Raw genomic sequence first — 20,142 nt, 5'->3', positions numbered from 1 at the left:
GTTTTGCTACTCAGATCTTATTATGTTAGAATTATTTTTATTATCTGCTATGATGCAGACTATCTTGTATATGACAATCCTTTGCAAACAAATGAGAAACAACTTCAGCATCTACTACAGAAAGAATTGTTGCAGCTATTGCAGTTTGTACTGATCTGTGCAAATCATTTTTTTACTTGTTCTCACCTCTATGGGGTAAAGTAGGCCTGCAGTCCAGGCCTTTCATTCCTGAAGGTCAGTACATAATGTGAAGTTTCTTAAATGTTAATAATGTGTCATTGGTTTTGCTATTTTTTTCTCTACCAGTTGGTAACATCATCTGTTAATGATGAATATTAAATGCTTATAAAATTATAAAGGGATTATTTCTAAACAATGATTTGTGTGACTCAAAGACAGTGATGACAAACAAGGTATTTTACATACTTTATTTTTAATGAAAATATTCCTCAAAGGCATGGATCCACTTAACAACTTGCTTAGCTCCATAAAGAAGGAAATAAAGCTCCTCACTTTCTTCTTGCTTATTCTGAAGGTGGAATATTTACCTGATGTCTAAGACAAATAAATTGTCAATAGAATTGCCTTATTGAAGTTTAGGGCTTGACATGCTTCAAAGACCACAGACCCAGAGGGGTAACAAAATTTGGGAGGAAATGTGTGCTACTGCAGGACGTCCAAGATAAGAAGAAACTAACAAAACCAGCTCAGCACAGCTCAGTAATAATAGAATAGTAAACACTGAAGACCACCAGGTCACCCAAGATAAGAAGCAAGCTCAGCAATAACAGAGTAGTAAACACTGAATATATATTAGATGAGTGAAATACATCAAGATTAACAGCATATAAATAGTGGTCATCTTTTCTCCTTGGTGTGCTAACTTTGTGGCTTTGCCATCTAGCACCCATTTGCACAAATATAAAATAAACAAATACCTCAGCTCTGCGTGTGATTGGCTTACTTCACAGTGGGTGATGAACCCTAATTTTTGGTACAACGTACCCACTAAGTAAGAAGATAAAATTGTCACCAGAAGTAGCAGCGTCCTCTTAAATACTGCTTTATGTTCTCGTGAAATAGAAGGCTTAAGTGTAGCCTTGAGAAGAACTTTAAGAGATAAAAGCATGTAGAATTTGTAAAAAAGTTAGACAAATAATACTTTAGAAACCCTGACCTTGAATTATAAAATACAGTAGTATTACACTCAAAGCATGTATTAGAGTTAGAAAAACTCTTAAAAAAGTGTACTCTGCACCTTGCATTTTTCCGTTTGCATTGTTGCATTAAGTTTAAGGCAAAGTTTTATGGTTTTGATTTGGTTTTTTATAAAGAAAAGGATACAAAAATACACTACTAATAAGGCAACTATGAAAAATAAGATTAAATTCACTATACTGAAATGTCCATTATCAGGTATCTTCTGGGCATAGACCAGAAATTAGTATAACATTGTCCACTCCAATTTCACCAGTTTTTCCCTTCCCACGTTCTGATTCAAAAGTGACCTGTCACAAAAAAATACATGTATTAGCAGTGAATATGTAGACTATGCAAACATTTAGCAACTCTTAGTGTTAATTAATTATAAGTCTGTATCTGAGGAATATTTTATCGCAATACAGGACTTAATGACTTAAATCCTTGCTGTTTTTAGAGCTTCCATGTATTATTGGAACTATATTTAAAATCCTCTGTGCAGATTAACAGTACCAAATGGATTACTTTAATAAGATTATTCATTTTCATTGTACAAAGAAAATGCAAATTGAGTGAAATCCTCTTATAATAATGTAGTTTTATCACAGTATGTGATGTTAATGCACTTCATTTATTAAAGACATTGCAACTGTTCATTTTCAATCTATTTGGATCCTCAGGTTTTTTGTGTATATACTATATATATTTACTCTCATGTATTGAGTATAGTATGCATATAACATGGAGATAGGAGGTTCATTTTTATGAATAGAATGCCCAGGGTTTTATTTTCTAGTCTTTTTCTACTTTATGTGAGGGCTTTTCTACGTCATTCCAGCTGTGCAAAGGACCTTGAAAAGGGCTTGCATTTCCTTTATACTCACCATATTCAATTATATGGTAGAAGCCTTTGCACAGCACTGAAAACGTTCAGTCACATAAATGGAAAGCAGGCCCCAGAATGTCAAGGAGAAACCTGCTGAAGTCCTGAGTGAGACAGTTTTCAGGTGTACACCAGTGCACAGTATTCTAAGGTGATTGCCCACCCTTGATTATACATGATGTCTCCTTTTGCTCTAATGGTTTGGCTTAGTGTGGTTTGAGAGCACCCTCTTCTATGAAACAGAAAATTTTCATTTTTCCAGGCATGTATGTAGGCTTCTGTTGCATGAGATATTAAGGAGAGATTTTGCTAACTTGTGTTAATTTATGATGTGATGCAGTTTTTTTACAAAATGACAGAATTCCTGGTGTCAGTGCTCTAATCGATTGTGATAATTCACTTCTGAAATTACAACCAGGTGATAACTTCTCTGCCTCCTAAAATGTGGGCTCCTGTTTCCCCTTTCAGATAAGCCTTTCGATTGCTGATGCCTGTAAAACAGTTGAGGGTCAGGAAATTAAACTGTTGTGTTGGTTATGGTAATTGGCTTATAAATTCTGTTATACTTACATTGTTAGTTGTCTCAGCTCCCTGAAATATCTCTATTTTTCCAGTTCTCCACCTTTCATCTTTTCCTGTGTTCTGCTCCCAGACAGGAGCAGTTTTTTTGTTTGCCAGGAACACTCGAAGTTTCCCCACTTTCTCACCAGCAAGCCGATAACTGAAAATCAAGCAGTAGCTGCTCTTTGGTTTCAGGTCAGTGAGAAGAAGTTTTAGACGCCCCATATCCTTCTTATGTCCCACAAAAGCTGGAACTGCCATGTAGTACCCGTCACCTTGTAACACAAAAAAAACAGAAAAAAAAAAAAAAACCAGAAAAAAAAAAAGCATCTTTAATGGATTTGTGTTATTTATGAGCAAATTGAATACATCTCCGCTAAGAAAATAAGGGGAAGCTAGTTTACTTGAATAATTTAAAATCAGACTGGAGAAAAGCAGCAGGGAGTGTACTTTGCGAGGAATAAGCTTGTACGGTTGGAAGTCAGATCAGTTTACAGAGGAGATGAGTTCATATTTCACTGGCAATTACAGTCATTCTTCCTCGCAGTATCTTTCTAAGGCAAAACCATCTGTTTTTCAAATGCAACAGCCTGAAACATGCTGCTGTGCCTCTGTGGTCAGATAATTTCAGTACTTGAACTAGCTCAATACTCTCTCCGCTGTCCTCTGCACTGAGGAAAAACTCTTAAAGGAACTGATAGCTTATTCCCCAGGTCCTGGAGGACCAATGAAGTGACAGACAAACACAAAAAGTGACGAAGGAATAAGACATCTGGGCCCATAAATAAAGTCATAATCAGCAGATGTTAGTTCAGTGAGACAGAGTAAGGCCAGGATAAGGTCTTCCTGGAAGTGACAGCACAGATAAGGGATTTTGAGAATTACATGGAGCAGGAGAGGAAGAATTAATGAAAAAAGACTGGGATGGAAAGACTATGAGGGAAGAGGGAGAGAATGTGCATGAAGGAACTGGAGCAGTGGCCTGAAGGATCTGTAGGATGCACTGGCCCCTACTGCAGCAACTTCTGCAACATTTCCTGTGTCACAGGGGAAAAGATATCCTTTCAAACAAATTCTTCCAGCCACACCTTTTTATGTACACCCACACAGCAGTCACATATTGCACCCATGGAGCTCTTTCTCAGGTTTATGCAGGCCTCCTCTTGGTACCTGGTCAGGTGTTGGTTGTTCTTGAACAGCACCTTGCCCTTGGCTCATTCTGAGGAATGTTGTCACAACTTTGCCTTGCAGAGTTTGAAACTTCTGAGCAGCTACCCAAGTGATCTAAGCCATGTGAGTGACTGCATTGCCACACCCACCTAAATTATGGATGTGTGATTAAATGACTTGCCAATCTTGGAGAGACACAATATGTAGCTGCTAAGGTTTCCATTGCCTTGTACCTTGCAATTCTGAACAGTTATGTTCTAATAATTTTTCTTACAATTTGATTAATTTGTACTGAAATATGTTGCTGACTACCAGTTGTTACTGGATATTTCAGAGAAATAATATCTACTCCCAGTATCCTCTGCCTCCTTTCTTCTTTTATAAAAATAACCCATTGATTAAAAAGCTAATTTTTTGATTCTGATTCTGGTTCCCCTCCCTCCCACATTTTTTTGAGAGGGTGAGCCATCAAATCAAAGCCTAGGTAGAGGACTGATATTTAAATACCTCTATCACGATCAGCAGGATTCCAGTCAAAGTCATCATCAGCATCTTGTTTCCAGTCACAGACTCCTCGACTGAAGCTACAATCAACTGGAAAAAAAATTTGTCAAAGAGAAACACTATATCATGGGTACTGTTAAAATAATTTGCTCATTATTCATACCACTATTAATGTACAGGTAATTCTAAAATTATCTGTAATCTGAGTTCACATAGTCTTGACCTAGATTACATTGCAAAAAAAAAGCAAAACATTAGCATTTATGTAGTAATCCTTTCTTTAACTCACAGGAAAATCTGTTGTGGCTTTTTATTGTCAACCTTCCACCTGCACATGAGTTTATATGCTATGACTGCTGTATACTGAGTATCTGCTGATCCCCAAGTGTAGTTGGAGGTGTTAGTTTTGAACTCCAGTGTCAGAAATGGTTTGGGATCTGGCAAATTTAGAGCTCTCCTCTCCATTTGTTACACTGCTGTAGTTGTAATCAGCTGAGATCAGCTCCAGTTCTATCCGTTGAGAGAAGCTGGCCTCCCATGAGCAGAATTCCTTATGTCAGTACTTGATACTCCTACTACATGGAGCTGGGAATAGCCCAAATCAATTGACCTTTAGAGGGTTCTGAAGGATGAACTGAAAATGGTGTCACCCAGAGCACACCACAGTCTTCATGACTGTGGAGATGAAAAGCATTACATGCACAAAAGAAACTTCAAAGTGCATGAAGCCATTTTCTAAGGCACAGTAGAAGCTTAAGTTGTGTATATAAATTAACAGGTCTTGGACCTTCTGTGCTCCCCTGATTTTGTAATGATTTTTTAATGTGAAAAAGAACAGGTAGCATCATCTTACTGTGATATCCATGAGACTTACTGATGAATAGGGAACTATCACAAATTCATAGCCAGGCTACGTAAGATTCAGGGTGAATATTTATTCAGTCTTGTGCAGGGAAAACTCCTACTGACTTCTGACAGAGGACCAGGAGTAAAACCAAGATACAGCAGACAGACATTGGCATATTATTGTGTGTCATGGAATGTGTTCTCATTTTTTATATGATAGAAATTACTTTTTTTTTATGATTATGAAATTATTCAAGTGAAATTCAATTACAAGTCAGGTTCCAATGTGGGGAAACTTTCTGTATATGGATTATAAACAGTTCTGTTTGGAAAAGGACATAAAACCAGCTTCTCACATGGGAACTGGCAGAATGGTTTGGCCAGATACTGTCTCTAACATGTTCACCAAATCTTTGGTTTGTGTTAAAGGCTTTTAAACTCATTCTGACTTGCTTATATAGGTTGTCATGAAAATATACAACACATAAGAAACTAAAAACTGTAGAAAAAAAATAATCTACCTTCTTGCTCTGGTCTTGACACTGGAACTTTTCTGTGTGCCAGGTGAGGGCCAAAGGCAGCTGCTTCTTTCACCTTGGGAACTAGGGAAAACAACTGGTCAAGTGCTGAGTCATCATGGAAACAGAAAATGGAACTTTGTTTCTTTATACCAGATGTCATAATTTATTTAAGTGAGTCAATGTATGTATTTTCCACTCCACTACCAAACTCCCATTCCTAACCCCAGTCAGACACTATGAATTTTAAAACTTGGTAGATGTGTCTTGTGCCAAACTGGAAGAGTCAGTACAGCAATGAATGTTAGGTGCATCCTCCAAGACACTGGTCTGAAGGAGGTACTTACTTAAGAAACATTATTTTTCAGCAATAGCATCAGAGACCAAGGGAAAACCTCTCCTGTCTGGTGAGGTGTAAAGTTATAGAAGCTTAAGTACTCTTGTTTACGCTGAATAATACTCTGAAATACTGTAAGTATTTTAAAGTTCTGTGATTAAGCTTCTTTTGTACTATTTTAAGTGATTAATATAGACGTGCACTTAAAAATAATGACAATCTCAACTTCTTTATGCATATTCTGTGTAAGTAAATAATCACACATGAGAGAAAAGATCTGCTTTCACTGGTAGAGGATTCTATTCTTTGCAAACATATAAGCAGATGATACCTGTTATATATTCATGCACACCTCTGAAAACAGGAGGAGCTTAAATGTGTCGTTTCAGAGGAGGAATGAGGGAAGATCCTCTGGATTACTGCTTACAGAAGGTGTTAGTGGAAAGTCCAAAAGACTGAAATTCACTTTTCAGCCACACCCTGTGGGCCTCTGTGCTAAGGAAAGCTCAGACTGCCTCAACAATTCCAGATGATAGGAGCTTTGGAAATTATTTTTCCCTACTCAGCATTGTATCATATATGCAAATGCCAAATATTTTAAGAGTCATTACTTTCACATGCATGCACATTTGTTCAGAGGGGAGTTTTTTTCCCATGAGTTGAACTGAACTAGTGATTTCCATCTAAATACTCCGATATACAGTTGTAAACACATACTCAGTTTTACAAATATACTTGGAACCCAATGGAATCCAGAGCCTCTTAGCACCATAAAGGCTAAGCCATCTACTCAATCTTTCTTCTCCTTCAAAACTGTAAAAAACTGCTTTGTGAACACCAGTGAAATCACACTCTTAACGAAGAGGCCCTGGAGGTATTTCCAGAGGTGCTGAATTGAGCTGAGAAAGAAGACTCATGCAATTTTATGAGCTTTCTGTTGAATTGCCAGGAGCGTGTCCTCTCTTGTTGTCCTTGCAGCCTTCCCCTCACCTAGACCGTTTCTTAGATCGCTTGGATAATATTCTTACTTAAGGCAGGGGTTAATACAACTTTCTCCAAATTAATATATATCTACATATGCACAATTAGGAATAGGCACATAGACATTAGGTGTTAAGTTTACTGTCATGCCATAAACTTGGCCTCATAGTTAGTGAAAGAGGCTCAGGCTGAGAAAATCCTTGCCAAAATGAAGAGAGCTACTAAAATATGATCAGTTCTGGAGAGAGTGATTTAACGGAAGACAACAGCTGCCAGCATGATTTATTTGTGAAGTTATTGAATTACACTTGAATTCATTTGAGGGATATACATGCAGGTGTAGCTGTGTGCTATCAAGTGAAGAACTGTCATACAAAGAAAAAGAGTCCAGTTTTGTATCCAAATCTATTTTTGTTTTCAGTCAGGCATGACAGTCAGGTTTTCCACTTACTGAAAGATATCAGCTGCTTATTATGAGAAACTGTAAGCTTCAGCTAAGAGAAAGGTTTCCAAGAAACCTTACTGCTTGGAAAATTCCTACCTTTTACATCAAACCATCATTACACATAGCCAGGATACAAAGTTTACTCCCTGTTAAATAGTAGGCAGGAGTCAAGATTACTCTTTTTAGCTCTTCTGCTACCAAGCGGTCTTGTACAAAGGCAGGCCTCATTCCATGTTCTCTAAGAACATACTGTCACCAGTGAAAGTGCATGTAGTCCCACTTAGGCACAGCAGAGTCCGTCCTTCTTTCTGTACTGCTGATGCCCTCCCATCTGCTTACCTGCAGCACTAGCTACTATGAAATCTCTACATATAAACCCCTTCATATGTTGGTGCACACATTCTTAACCATTCATGTCATCATGATACTCTTATCAAGTAAGATGGGTTGATCTTCAGAGCCAGAATTAGTGGCAGAACCCATGTAACATACTACTATCAAATTCCACAGGAATTGTGTCTATGAATGTCTGTGACAAGCTGAGCATAAAAAAATTGGAGGTGTTCTGATCCTGAAAACAGCCAGCTCATTGCTGACACAGGTTCTTGCATCTGCAGGAAATTCAGTGTTGCTACCTGCAACATATATCTTTGAGCCATGCCAGGTGTAGTTTGTCAGTTGTGTTATACATCAGGAAGGGCAGCAGGGAAGGAAACACATCCTTTTATACAGTGTACAGCAGTGCCCTCCTAGAAATGCAGGCAAATACCAGTTCACTCTGCCTGTCAGACAGAATTGTTAGCACTCGTCTGCCAATTGTGCCAACTTGGAGCACTTGAGTTCTTTGGAGCTGGGTTGCACCTGGCGTGCTTGGAGTACAGCTTGGGTGAGCTGAGGGCTATCTGAAAAGTGCCACATAGATAGACCCTCAAGTCAGTCTGTAAGTCAAATAAGGGCCAGTGAGATCACAAAAGCAATAGGAAGCTTCAGGAGCACATCTGGAAAAGCAGTGCTTGGAGTAAACTACAGCATTTAAAGGTTCAAAGTAAAGAAAAAACAACAACAGCAACAACAACAAAAACCCAGTTGAAAACTGAGCCCCCTAACACAACAAGCAGAAGCTTAGTAGAGCAAGTCTGTGGAGCACTGTTTTATGGACACCCCTCAGGAAACAGTACAAAAGCACTGTTAAGCATCTGGTAAGTGACTGATGCTAAAGGAGCTTTCTGAAAACACTGATAGATTTTCCTTTCTGTGAACTTCATTTCACCTCTTTGCTTTGCCAAATGCTGTATATAAAGTCACTTATAGTGCATTTGGAAATGGTATTTTAGTCTGAAAAAATATGGCTTTGTTTATAGCCTGAAAGTAATTTTCTATTTGTCTGCAGTAATGCATGTGCTATCCTTAAAGCTTTGATTCCTTTTTTCCCCCCATTATTGTGACTGTATTTTTTTATAAAGCATCTGTGGCATCACATTGAACTCTTGCTGAGGTGGCTATACTGGAAGAGAAGATATATAGCAGAATATGTATTTAAGTGTGCTAGTTGTGGGCAATGTGGTATATTTTAATTTCTTGATACTACTCTTTGAATTTTTTTTCCCCTGGAAAATGCAGGTGGCTGTTTTTGCCTAGGTAGTCTAGTTAGTCTAGTTAGTCTAATGTAAAAATAACATACTGAATTTGGGAAAAATAACTAGCTCTTGGTAATTCTAAAACATAGAATATAAAGTACCTGAAACTGCAGCATGTGAGAACTCTCACAAAAATTGTACTTGCTGTGTTCTCTAATGTTCAAAGCTCATTAAAAAACCCAAACAAACAAACAAGCAAAACCCCAGAAAACTAGAGTGAGCACTGTAAAAAAATCAAGCAAAATATCAGAAGTAGTAAATTTAAGACTAGCTTCCTATATATACAGTATATCACTATGTCAGACTTGAAGGAATATACCATATCTCTGCTACCACATCCTGCTCTGAAAGAATTACATTTGCCAGATGTCCACCATCTATAGCTCTAGACTGAGATGTGGTCTGAGCATTATAGCTCACAGAGTGGTGTAATTATCAGAAAAGTATAAGATTAAGAACAAACATCATGATTAACTGAGAGAGAGCCCTTGTTCAAAATTAAGAACCCTGAAGCCGTAAGAGAAACAGTGCACTTTTAATATTGCCAAATAAACCAGAACCCAAAACCTCTTGGTGCTACCAAAGGAAATGTCTCTGTAATAACACAGCTGGTTACATGATACTACGGAAGTTTCAAGCATGATATGAGTTTCATAAACTGATAAAATAGAGAATATAGAATTTAGTTGCAGTTGGCAATACCATTCTGGATTACCAATGGTACTTGAAAAGCACTGAAATGTTAGAAGCTGTCAGAATTAAGGTTGTGCTTAATCAATGAATTAAGTGTAGCTTGAGTGTAGCATCTCTACAATCACTGCTTATACAACCAAGTACTTTGGTCCAGCTTTCTGTATCTTCTTCCATATGTAGAAAGGACATTTCTCACAGAGTAAGGAGCTTGCCAATACCTTGCTTTACTCTCATTTTCTATACATCTGCAACTTTTACAATAAATAGGACACATTTATTGAACTATTTATTTTAAGAATTATTAATAAAAATAATATTGATAAATAATTAGTCTATTGATAAATAAATATTCCTATTTATTAAACTATGCCTTTCACAACAAAACATATCCTTCCTTCACACTGAACAAGGCAAAGATCCCATGGAAAATAGTAATTTGAAGTCATTAGAGACTGTATCGTAAGATAAAAATATAAGGAAAAACATTTTCATGGATGTCCTTAATTTTGATATTTGATATTTGTTTTATCTCTGAACAATGAACACTACTCAGGATGGTAAGCATGCCTATCAGAAGTCAAGGCTAATTATTGTCTTATAATCAAGCAGCACACGATCTTGTTTTGCTGGAACTTCAGTGAAGAAAATGAGGAGAAGCTACCTGTAAGATTCTCTGAAAGCACAGCCTGCAGAGCACCAGTCAGGATGGTGCAGGCCCCCTCTGCTCACAATGACTGCAGGCTGATTCCCTACAAAGGAGATTTGATACCTTCAGTCTAACCAGTAGCTATGCTAGATTGCTTTTTGTACAAGGGCATGTAGTGATAGAACAAGAGGGAAAGGCTTTAAACTGAAAAAGGGTAGGTTTAGTGTAGATATTAGGAAGAAATTCTGAACTGTGAGGGTGGTGAGACAGTAGAACAGGTTGCCTAGAGAAGTTCTGGATGGCCCATTCCTGGAAGTGTGCAGGGCCAGATTGGATGGGGCTTTGAACGACATGGTCTAACAGGTGTCCCTGCCCGTGGCAGGGGGATTGTAATTAGATGATCTTTAAGGTTCCTTCCAAACCTAACCATCCTATGATTCTGTGATTCATTTTCTACAAGTAAATTCTGCTCAAGAGTCTATGATGTTTTGTAGTGGTTTTGTTAGTGTTTATATATATTCTTATATTGAAGCCAGATTTTTTTTAAAACAAAGAAACTTACAAAAGACATCTCCTCTAAGGCTTTGCTCGTCATCAATTTGATTCTCAAAGTCTTCCTTCTCCTCTTCATCTGACTCTTCTGCCTCCTGTTCTGTAGTAGCTTCAATTTCTTTCTCTTCCTCACTGTAGCTCCCACCAAGACCAAGACCACCTTCATAGTCCAATAACTGCAAGTGGGTCTTAGAAGGCGATGTCACCGCTGCCTCTGGGATCACATTCTTGATTGTTTCATGCTTTTTCACACTATTTTTATGTGCAAGAAGTTTCTTAATTGTGTCCTTAGCTGTTCCAGGGATTCTTGCAATTTCCTTTACTGACTTTTCAGGGATAACTAGAACCAAGAAGAAAATAGTGAATATTCATCTAGGGAATCATTCAGCAATGACAACATTTTTAAATAGGACCGTGATGTCCTTTACAATGTCTAGAGACCCATACAGATGAATTCTCTATTATGAGATACAAGTTCAGCTCTGCACAGAACCGAACACACGTGCATGTGTTCAGCTCTTTATGTGCTGTGTAGACAGATCTCTGTCTGAGTTACAGTGAAAAAAACCAAAGCGATCCTCTGTCATGAGTGCCTTGGACTCCTGTGTAACACAGGCCATTACAGTCCCTTACATTAATTATTTTTACACTGAAGTTTGTGTTAAAAAAAAAAAAAAAAAGGAAAAATAAATCCTGCTTCAAATTGTGAACTACTAAAAATTGTCTGTGGAGGTGAGATTCCCTGCACAACTGTCAGCTTACTAATAATGACGAATTTTCTTAGCTATCTTTTGTGAACTTTTCTGGCCTAATTTTCCTTCCATGATAGGCTGAAAGCCACTGAAATAGAGCATATTTTGAGAAGACATACATCAAGGTGCTCCATCATATTTCATTTAGCTCTAAGGGGTAAACCCCAAAATTCAGAGAGGCATCCAAGAATGGCAAATTATTATCATCTTGCAATTCCAAGATGGAGTAGAACATAGATGTAAAATTTCCTCAGATTTTTACTATTTTATGATTCCTCTTGGCCATGAAATACTATAGGTTAACCTTTTGATAATCTGGTATTATCCTTTTAGTTATCCTGATATTATCCTTTTGGATAATACTAACTGTGGGAAACTAACTATCTTTTTGAATAACCATTCTTGTAGTATCTTGCAGCTTTGGATCCTGCTCAAAAACACAAGGGCTGCCAGAGGTGAAAACTAAAAAGTAGGATAAAAGTCAATCAAGACTCTTCAAATCTGCAAAATGAAAGAAAATTCTGAATTTGGATTTTTACCTATTATGAAGTATAATGAAGTCCATAGAGTCTATATTCAGGCACAAACTTCAAAATATTAATTGGTAAGAGGACATTTTTACATTTACATGGCAGCTTTGATTTTCTAATCATGCTTTCCTTGTCAATGCATTGAGTTTCAGGACACAAGCCATTTATTTCTTTTAGAATTCAAATTTTTTTCTCTCTACAATCACTAAACTATGTTTGGATGCTTGAATGAGGGACATTTTTCATAGGAATGCATTTGAAGTTGAATTTCTAGGCATGTGGGGAGGCAGGATTGATTTTCCACCAGTGGTGGGACCTAGTAGCAGAACAAAGGGCTCCTTTGAGACAGTATGGTGGGCAGCTGTTCTCCATGTTCTCTTGAGATAGAAAAATTATCAGTTTACATGAAACAAGATATTTTAGTTACGTATTATGAAAAACTTGCTTACTATCCTTGCTTTAGGATAGTGAAACACAGGAGCAAGCCTCTTGGGTTATTTGAACTGTATCATTACAAGTTAAAAAATTGTTAGGCTACCATCTGTCATTAATATGCTGGATATGATCTGCCTCAGAGCAAAAGAACAGCCTAACTGATCTTTTTTAGTCCCTTCCAGATGTACTCTTCTCTCATCTGACAAAGACTGATGGCTCTTTGTGCTCATGACCAAATCATAACTGAGGGTTAAAGCCAGGAGTACTTTGGATAAGTTTGTTCAAGGTATGTGTACAGTACAAAGCAAATTCAAATGAGAAATTATGGCAATACTGCAGGTGTTTCCTTTTATCAGCAACATCAGTTGCTGCTCAGCATCAGTCAAGAACATCATTGTGCCAAAATAAGATCTGAAAGGGTTTGTGTGACAAGTATGCAAGTTTCAGAGAAGATATTAATCTGAGAAGTTCTAGTTTATGAGATGATCACATCCCATCATAAGGTCATCATAAGACAATGAGGCTTTTGAAACAACTGAATTTCCTTACTGCTATGACATGACCAACTCAGTCCTCTAGTGCTGAGTACAGCCTGAATCTGAGTGGGTGAGGAGGAAGAACTGGTAATTAGGAAAGAATTAACGTGTCATAAGCTACTGACAGCCTTCTGTAGTTTGAGTCCTGTACGTGAAGTACCTGGGAAACAATGAGAGTTGAGCAGTTCCAGGGTGCTCTGCAAAAGCTCTTCCATAGAGAGAGGCTATGTCTACTGGTGGGCCTTATATACTGCTTTCTGTCTTTAATTCTTGATCAGCATTGATGCTGCAGTACCTACAATCTTTTTGGGTTGAAAATAATTGGGGAAGTTGGCTATTTTTATTTCCCTCTGCTTTTGCTGTCTAGTGATTTTATTAACAGAACAAGAATATGCTCCTATTTTGCTCCTTGCTGTGTAATAATGAAAACTTCATAGTAGTATTTTGGGACAGATGTACAGGACTTGTAACCTTGGGTAGTACTTTTTTTCTGTGCGTTTCTTTTCATAGAGACATAGCAGAAGAAAAAACACCAACTAATAAAACATAATTGTGAACTAGTAAGAAAAGGGGAAAGTTCTCTGAATTTATGTTCACTCCTGGAAAACGGAATTGTATTGTGGTGAATTTGTCACATTTTATTTATGGGAAGTACAACTACATGCTATCTAGTATGTCAGGAACAGAATGAGACTCTCTTGGTGTGCTCATTGAAGCATTGAGGGTTTTTTGGAAGTTGCAGTTGGAGTAAATGAATGCCAATAAAACCAAAAACTGAAGATTTTTTTTCTTTTCCTTTGTATAAAACTTGAAGCCTTGACTGTCAAAATACTTGCAAGTATACTCTTTACTAATATTCCACTAAGTGTCCTCTGGAGGATGATGTCATGAAGGATGTAAGGTTTTCTAGGCCTAAACTCAGAATGTAGCAATAAAATTAACAGGAAAGTTTAATTCCAAACAAATTTCCTCTTGACAATCAGTAACAAGAAACTTCACGCTATTAATAAAGGCTATGGGGATTTTCAAAGCAGGGCTGACTGCTCAGCAAACCTGAACATCTGCTTTTAGTTTCTGCTTTGAAGTCTTCCTTGTGAAATTATAAATTCTTACAGCTCAACATAATAACTTCTGTGGTGTCAGAAAACCAATCTCCCTGTATGTGCAAAATTAAGACGTGCAGAAAATCAAATGATGGGAGTGACAAAAACAGGGAGATGAAAATGTCTGAATTCCCATGTGCTTGCAGACTCCAGGTTGCTGCTGCACTATGAAAATCTGCTCATGGGGACAAAAGGGATGAGACAAGAAGCACATTTTAGGACATACCAGTAGTCCCCTTCTTATCTGCAATCAGCTTTAGAGTAGCTGGAGATGTGCTTTTAAGGTTTTTTTATGTCTGCACATACATTGCAGGAGGAATAATCCAGTGTAAGGTTACCCCACCTTAAAGTCAGTCTGTTCTTTTGTTCTTGTGGACTTGCCTGAATGAGCAACTCACCGTCTCTGGCAATTTGGGTTGCTACAGCTAAGGGAGTGATTCTTCAGGGCCCTTTGCGCCAGGAATGGAGATAAACGTAGAGGTGTTGGTCACAAATATTTAAGCACATGACTACATAGAGAATTTTGGAAAGTGAGAATAAATGTAGTGCATTTCATCCCAGCTCTTGCTTGTGTACCTACCATCAGGAAGCATGCAGATTAATGCCTCCTGCTCCTACAGTTTGTGTTTATTGCCCTAACGTGAAAATATCTCGATTTTCAAAGGCATTTTCTTTCTTTGAATTAGAGAGAATTAAAGCAAGAGGTAGAAAAACAAAGGCAAATGGTGGCTGGGGGATAAAAGTAAATCTTTTCTTTCATCAGTTGCTGTACAAGATTATGAAACCATGGAAACGGATTGGTATAGGATGTCTAATGACAAGTTGCAAAAATTGAGTAGAAAATAATAAAGAGTAGATGCCAACCCCTGTACTGCGTGCTGCATTGTATAAAGGGAAGTACTCAGGGGATGATACAGGAGAGGGACAGACAGTGATCCATTTTCCTTCCACACACCCTGTGACCACAGCCAGTACTGGCCAGGGCTCTGAGTGTACAGGAGATGCAGAAGGAGAGAGCTTCCTCTGCACTCCAGCAGGCTCCTCACTGCTTCCACCTGCACACCTAGCAATATATTTTAAAACCTGATGAGAGACTAGCCTAGGAAAGTAGTTTACAAATCCTTTTGTAGCTCCCGTTGTATATTGACATTTAGATATCCAGCAAAACATAATGAAGAGCAGTAACCCCTGCCTCCAGCCCAGCAATAAGAAGAGTGTGTCATTGTTGAGCTCCCTAGAGTGATGCCTGAAGGTTGTAGACAAAGTTAGTAATCCTTTTTCCTGTTATTTTGTAGTACCAGAAAAGGTGAATCAAAAATAGGTTCCTTTTTTCTGCAGGAATCTTAACTGCTTATGGAACCTTGTGAGACTGTATTCTTCAATAAAAGTTGAAATATGAATAATAGTATGTGGCAGGGGAAATGTGGGTTTTCAATGCACAATAGAAAATCAGGAAATACATGAACCTGAGAGGAGCAACAGATTGCAGCAAGAGAGAGACCAGATGTGGAAATGGCTACGAACTTTTTAGGGATCATTCAAAAGGTTATGTCTCTATGGATTCTCAAATTAGATGGGCTAGAGACAGTTCAGAAACAGCCTCTAGTGTTTCATGCAAATTAGGAGTGTTAAATGGCAAAAAGGTGCCTGAAAAATCACAGGTCATATCCATACCAGCAGTAGTATTTGCTGTCTGATGTTTCAACTTTTTTCTGAGTTAGCATAATGACATACAAATTGAATGAAAGAATTTACCCCACCTTGTGTGCAAAGGTGAATTATATATTACCTCACTTATTAGGTTATTTGGTGGCATGAGGAGATGTAACCATAGGCATTTCATTATGAACAATGTACTTAGTTACTCTCTTTTGATACTCCAAAAATTAAGCTATATATTAAAATATTTTTCATTTGTTATAAAAAGCAAATACTGCTGCCATGGTAACCAATTTGTTATATACGAGAGGCAATTGCTACAAAGCATTAATGCTTCCCTATGAAAACAGGATTGCAGCCCTGTGGGGATACTTATGTAGAGTACTGAGGACATGTTTAAGAAGCCTTTCATTTAACTGCAGCACAACTCCAGGCCCATCTGTTGAGAGCTGGGATGGGACACAGAAGCTGTAGCTGCTGTCAGCAAAAGAAGTGTGAAGCCCCCAAAAAAGCCTTAAGCCCTTAATTTCCCAGGATGGTGTCCTCATCCTATTAAATCCAAAGCAAAACTTTCAGCTTCAGTAAAGCCAAAGCTTTTCTACAATTGCCATATGACATGGAGAACACTTAATGTTTCAGTGTACTGTTTGGTACACCGGTACATCCAATTGGTGTTTGTGTTACTGTTGGAAAAAAACATTTTCCCCAATAGCAAGACACGTGTCCTGCCCTCATCAGTTATACTGGTCAGACTTTTTTGAGGATTGCAGTAAAAATCAACTATTGAAACATTCAAAGCTAAAAGAATCTCCTCCTCTTCCCTTTAAATAAAAGGTGTATGTGGGGGAATGCCCACAAGAGAAACCAGTCTCCCTTTAGCACCACTGCTTTTCAGGTTTTACCTACCACTGATTTTAGTATTTTTCTCCTCCTCAGTTGTTGTATATATCTGTCTAGCTAGACACTCACCTTTTGATCTTCTGCCTGTAGTTGTGATTTCTCTCATTACTATGTGTTATTCTTCTATCCTCTCTCATAGTAAATCACTTTTCCATCTAGTGTATTTTGCTAAGTTTATGAATGCATGCCTCCTTCCTCTGCTAAGCAACTAATGGACTTCAGTAATTGGAAAGATGACATTAGGAAGTAGTTAGAGAGAGGGCAAATAATGTAAGAGAAACATCAGTGAGAAGATAGGAATCACATGACTTCAGGACTGATTTTTTTACAGGGCTAGACATTAAAAAACTGCCTCTACACAAGCAAAAATATTTCCATTGTTCATATTGAACTGTTTCTGTTTGAGGAAAGAATGTTTTATACATGAACTTAACCAAAAAGAGATTGGAAATTGTCAGCATCTTAATAAAAAGAAAACAAACACACAAACAAATGAAAAAACACAAAAGAGGTAATTTTGCTCAGAGACATATTTCATCAGTGGTACATTTTGTTTTAACAGGACTATGTCAAAATATGTCATGTCAGCTTGCTGTGGTGTTCATTCAGGTCTCAATCCCCCTTACTGTATCCTTCCACTGCAGTAAACTGCAGTGACATATCACAAGGGATGTGGTCTAGCAAGGAAACTGCCTCACGACATTGAATTTGGGCAGGAGAACCTTACAAACAGCTCTGCTGTGGCAATCTATGTCCAAATCAAACCTTTTGGTACCAGTCAGGTTTTTGTGTGTTTATTTTTGCTCATTAGAGATCAACATTTTTTACTGGAAATAGGAATTTAACAAAATGGTATGATACTTGGGGCTGTCCTGTGCAGGGCCGGGAGCTGGACTTTGATGATCCTAGTGGATCCCTTCCAACTCAGAAAATTCTGTGATTCTGTGAAAATACTAACTTATAAATGTGTATTGGAAGTTGCAATTACTATCATAATGGGAGTAGGAACATGGGTAACAGAGGGTCTCATAGAACATCTGTGACCATGAAATATAATCATAATATACATATCTGATCAAAGATTACTTGAAAAAGGCCCAGGAAGGTCTACATATATTATGTAGAGTTCATTTGCTATAGACAAAAACTTTTAAAAAGTTTGTACAGGACTCAGATGTCCTCCCTAGGAAAACATCTCTAATAGTGCAGGAGAAACCTCTGCCAGGTTTAATACAGGTATAAATAAAAAGGTTCATTTTAAATAGAAAGAAATGAGCAGCCTTTCTTTCTTTCTTCTTGAAGGGTCATATTCAGTTAGAACTGAATGGGCAATGACATCTTTATAGGAAGTCTTCAATATTCAGTAGAAAAACAAAGGCAAAATTTTAAGGGAAAAGAGTTTAACACAGAAGTCATAGCTTTCCTCTCTTTTCTCATTTTTTGCTAAAGTAGCCTGAAACTCTTCTGGATGGAACTGCACAGCTCTCCAAAGGGCTAGCCTTGGGAGTTCATGGAAAATTCACGGTATGTTTTTAAAGCTGTGTTCTCTGTTTCTTCATGACAAATACTCTTCTCTGTTCCATTTGTGACTCCTAGAGATACTATGAGACTTGAAGACTCATGGGCAAAATTAATTTGGACAATTAATACCTGTACTAACTATCCCATGACTCCTACAATTAATATTTTTTTGTTGAGATGTCTTGCTTGGTTGGTATTACAGCACTGTTCAGCATGACATTTCCAAGAAAATACCTTAGAATGATCAATTGTTGGAGAAAAACAATATAGTGGTATTCCTGACACTCAGTGGTACTCACCAGCACAATCAAATCCAGTTCCTCGGTAGCCCTGTTTACATTTGCACTTGAAGGATCCCTCAGTGTTGAGGCACTCTGCATGGAGGTTACAGCTGTGTGTATTTGTCACACATTCATTCACATCTAGGGAGAGATATAAATGCTTTAGTGAAAACCCAAGGTTCATGACAGCCTGTTTGTGCCAGGCATCTGTTTCCAGGTGTTGTAAGCACTAACATTGGACCAAGACCATCCAGTGACCATCAGGGGCAGAAGAATTCACAGCAGGAGAGAATGCTGAGTGTCAGCTCCACATGCAGAGCTACTGGTATATGCATCCATGGAACATGTAGAGCATCTCAGTGAAGACAAAGTGAATGTAGTGATTTTCTGACTGAGAACAGGATTCAAGCCATAGGTTGAACACAGAATGCAAAAGGCACCAAGAGAATGTGTGACATCAGTTAAAAAACAGCTCACCAAAACTTCCTCAGTCTTTCATTCACTGTAGAAGAAATGCAATGGAAAGAAAATCTGAGTATACCAACATATTAAGATCTTTAATTTACCTCTAACATTCCAGCATACATATAATGCTGGATGAAAAAAAATAATCAGGAAAATTCAGTAGAAAATACTACAGTCAACTCAAAGAAAAACGTAAAAGCACGAAGAGTATTTCATTTTGTTCTTCTTTTCCTTATTTTTCTCCATCACAAAGATATTTCTGATTTCTCCCACGAGAATGGGAGCACAAATGTTTGCATCACTGGCATTTTATCCAGATTGCATAATTTTTAGTAGCTGACAGGTCCTCTCATAATGTAAGTCAGCAAACAGACAAGTAGCAGGAAGACTGACTCAAAAATCTGGTATGTCTGAAAGTGAGACTTACATTTGCAGATAAAATCCTGACTACTGAGACCTCTCCAGTTTTTCCCCCATCCACACATATTGTATGAGAAAATACTTTTTCCACTTTAAGACTCTCAGGGTTTGCAGAAAACAAAGAATGAAAATTTAAGTCTCTGAACCTGCCTCATGATCTCCCTCCCACCCCTCAGTCAATATCAATCAAATATAAACAAAACCTATGAGTTCTCTTTTTATGCACTTGTAGTAGTTCTAACCCTTCCAGGCCCTTTTATAGTCAACAGCTTGAACAATACTCCTGTGACACCTGCTGCAGAAACTTATGCTTTGCTGTTCTTCCATCATTCAACTAATGGATTGAAACAGGAGTAAAGGTGATTTGACATTTGTTTTGACACCTGAGCATGTCAAGATAACTTTTGGGCTGTATTTATTTTTGTTAGAGAGAAATTTGGCATGCAACAGAGACCTGAAAAGTAATTGAAACCTACTATTTTCACACTTTTTTTTTCCATGTTCTGTACTGTCCATCCAAACAACTTGTTTTAAAGTCAGGAAGGCCCTTGATTCACATTCCTCAAT

General features: G+C 37.8%; 1 protein-coding gene across 1 annotated transcript in view; it reads right to left on the bottom strand.

Annotated features, from left to right (window-relative positions):
- Positions 1 to 480: 480 nt before the first annotated feature.
- The window catches only part of EGFL6 (EGF like domain multiple 6), a 34,506-nt gene continuing 14,844 nt past the window's right edge, over positions 481 to 20,142 (bottom strand). Inside the window, exons 7-12 of the mRNA XM_050331918.1 lie at positions 18,709 to 18,831; positions 10,984 to 11,313; positions 5,686 to 5,766; positions 4,322 to 4,408; positions 2,654 to 2,919; positions 481 to 1,508 (exon numbers count right to left, since the gene is read on the bottom strand). Coding sequence (XP_050187875.1) covers positions 1,413 to 1,508; positions 2,654 to 2,919; positions 4,322 to 4,408; positions 5,686 to 5,766; positions 10,984 to 11,313; positions 18,709 to 18,831 — 983 coding nt within the window. The 3' untranslated portion in view covers positions 481 to 1,412. The remainder of the gene's footprint in view (positions 1,509 to 2,653; positions 2,920 to 4,321; positions 4,409 to 5,685; positions 5,767 to 10,983; positions 11,314 to 18,708; positions 18,832 to 20,142) is intronic.

The sequence above is a fragment of the Myiozetetes cayanensis genome, unplaced genomic scaffold, assembly GCF_022539395.1.
Source record: "Myiozetetes cayanensis isolate MyiCay16 unplaced genomic scaffold, myiCay2020 scf5-8, whole genome shotgun sequence".
NCBI classification, from domain to species: Eukaryota; Metazoa; Chordata; class Aves; order Passeriformes; family Tyrannidae; genus Myiozetetes; species Myiozetetes cayanensis.
Note: the sequence above shows the minus strand (reverse complement) of the source record. Positions and strands in the feature narration are given on the sequence as shown.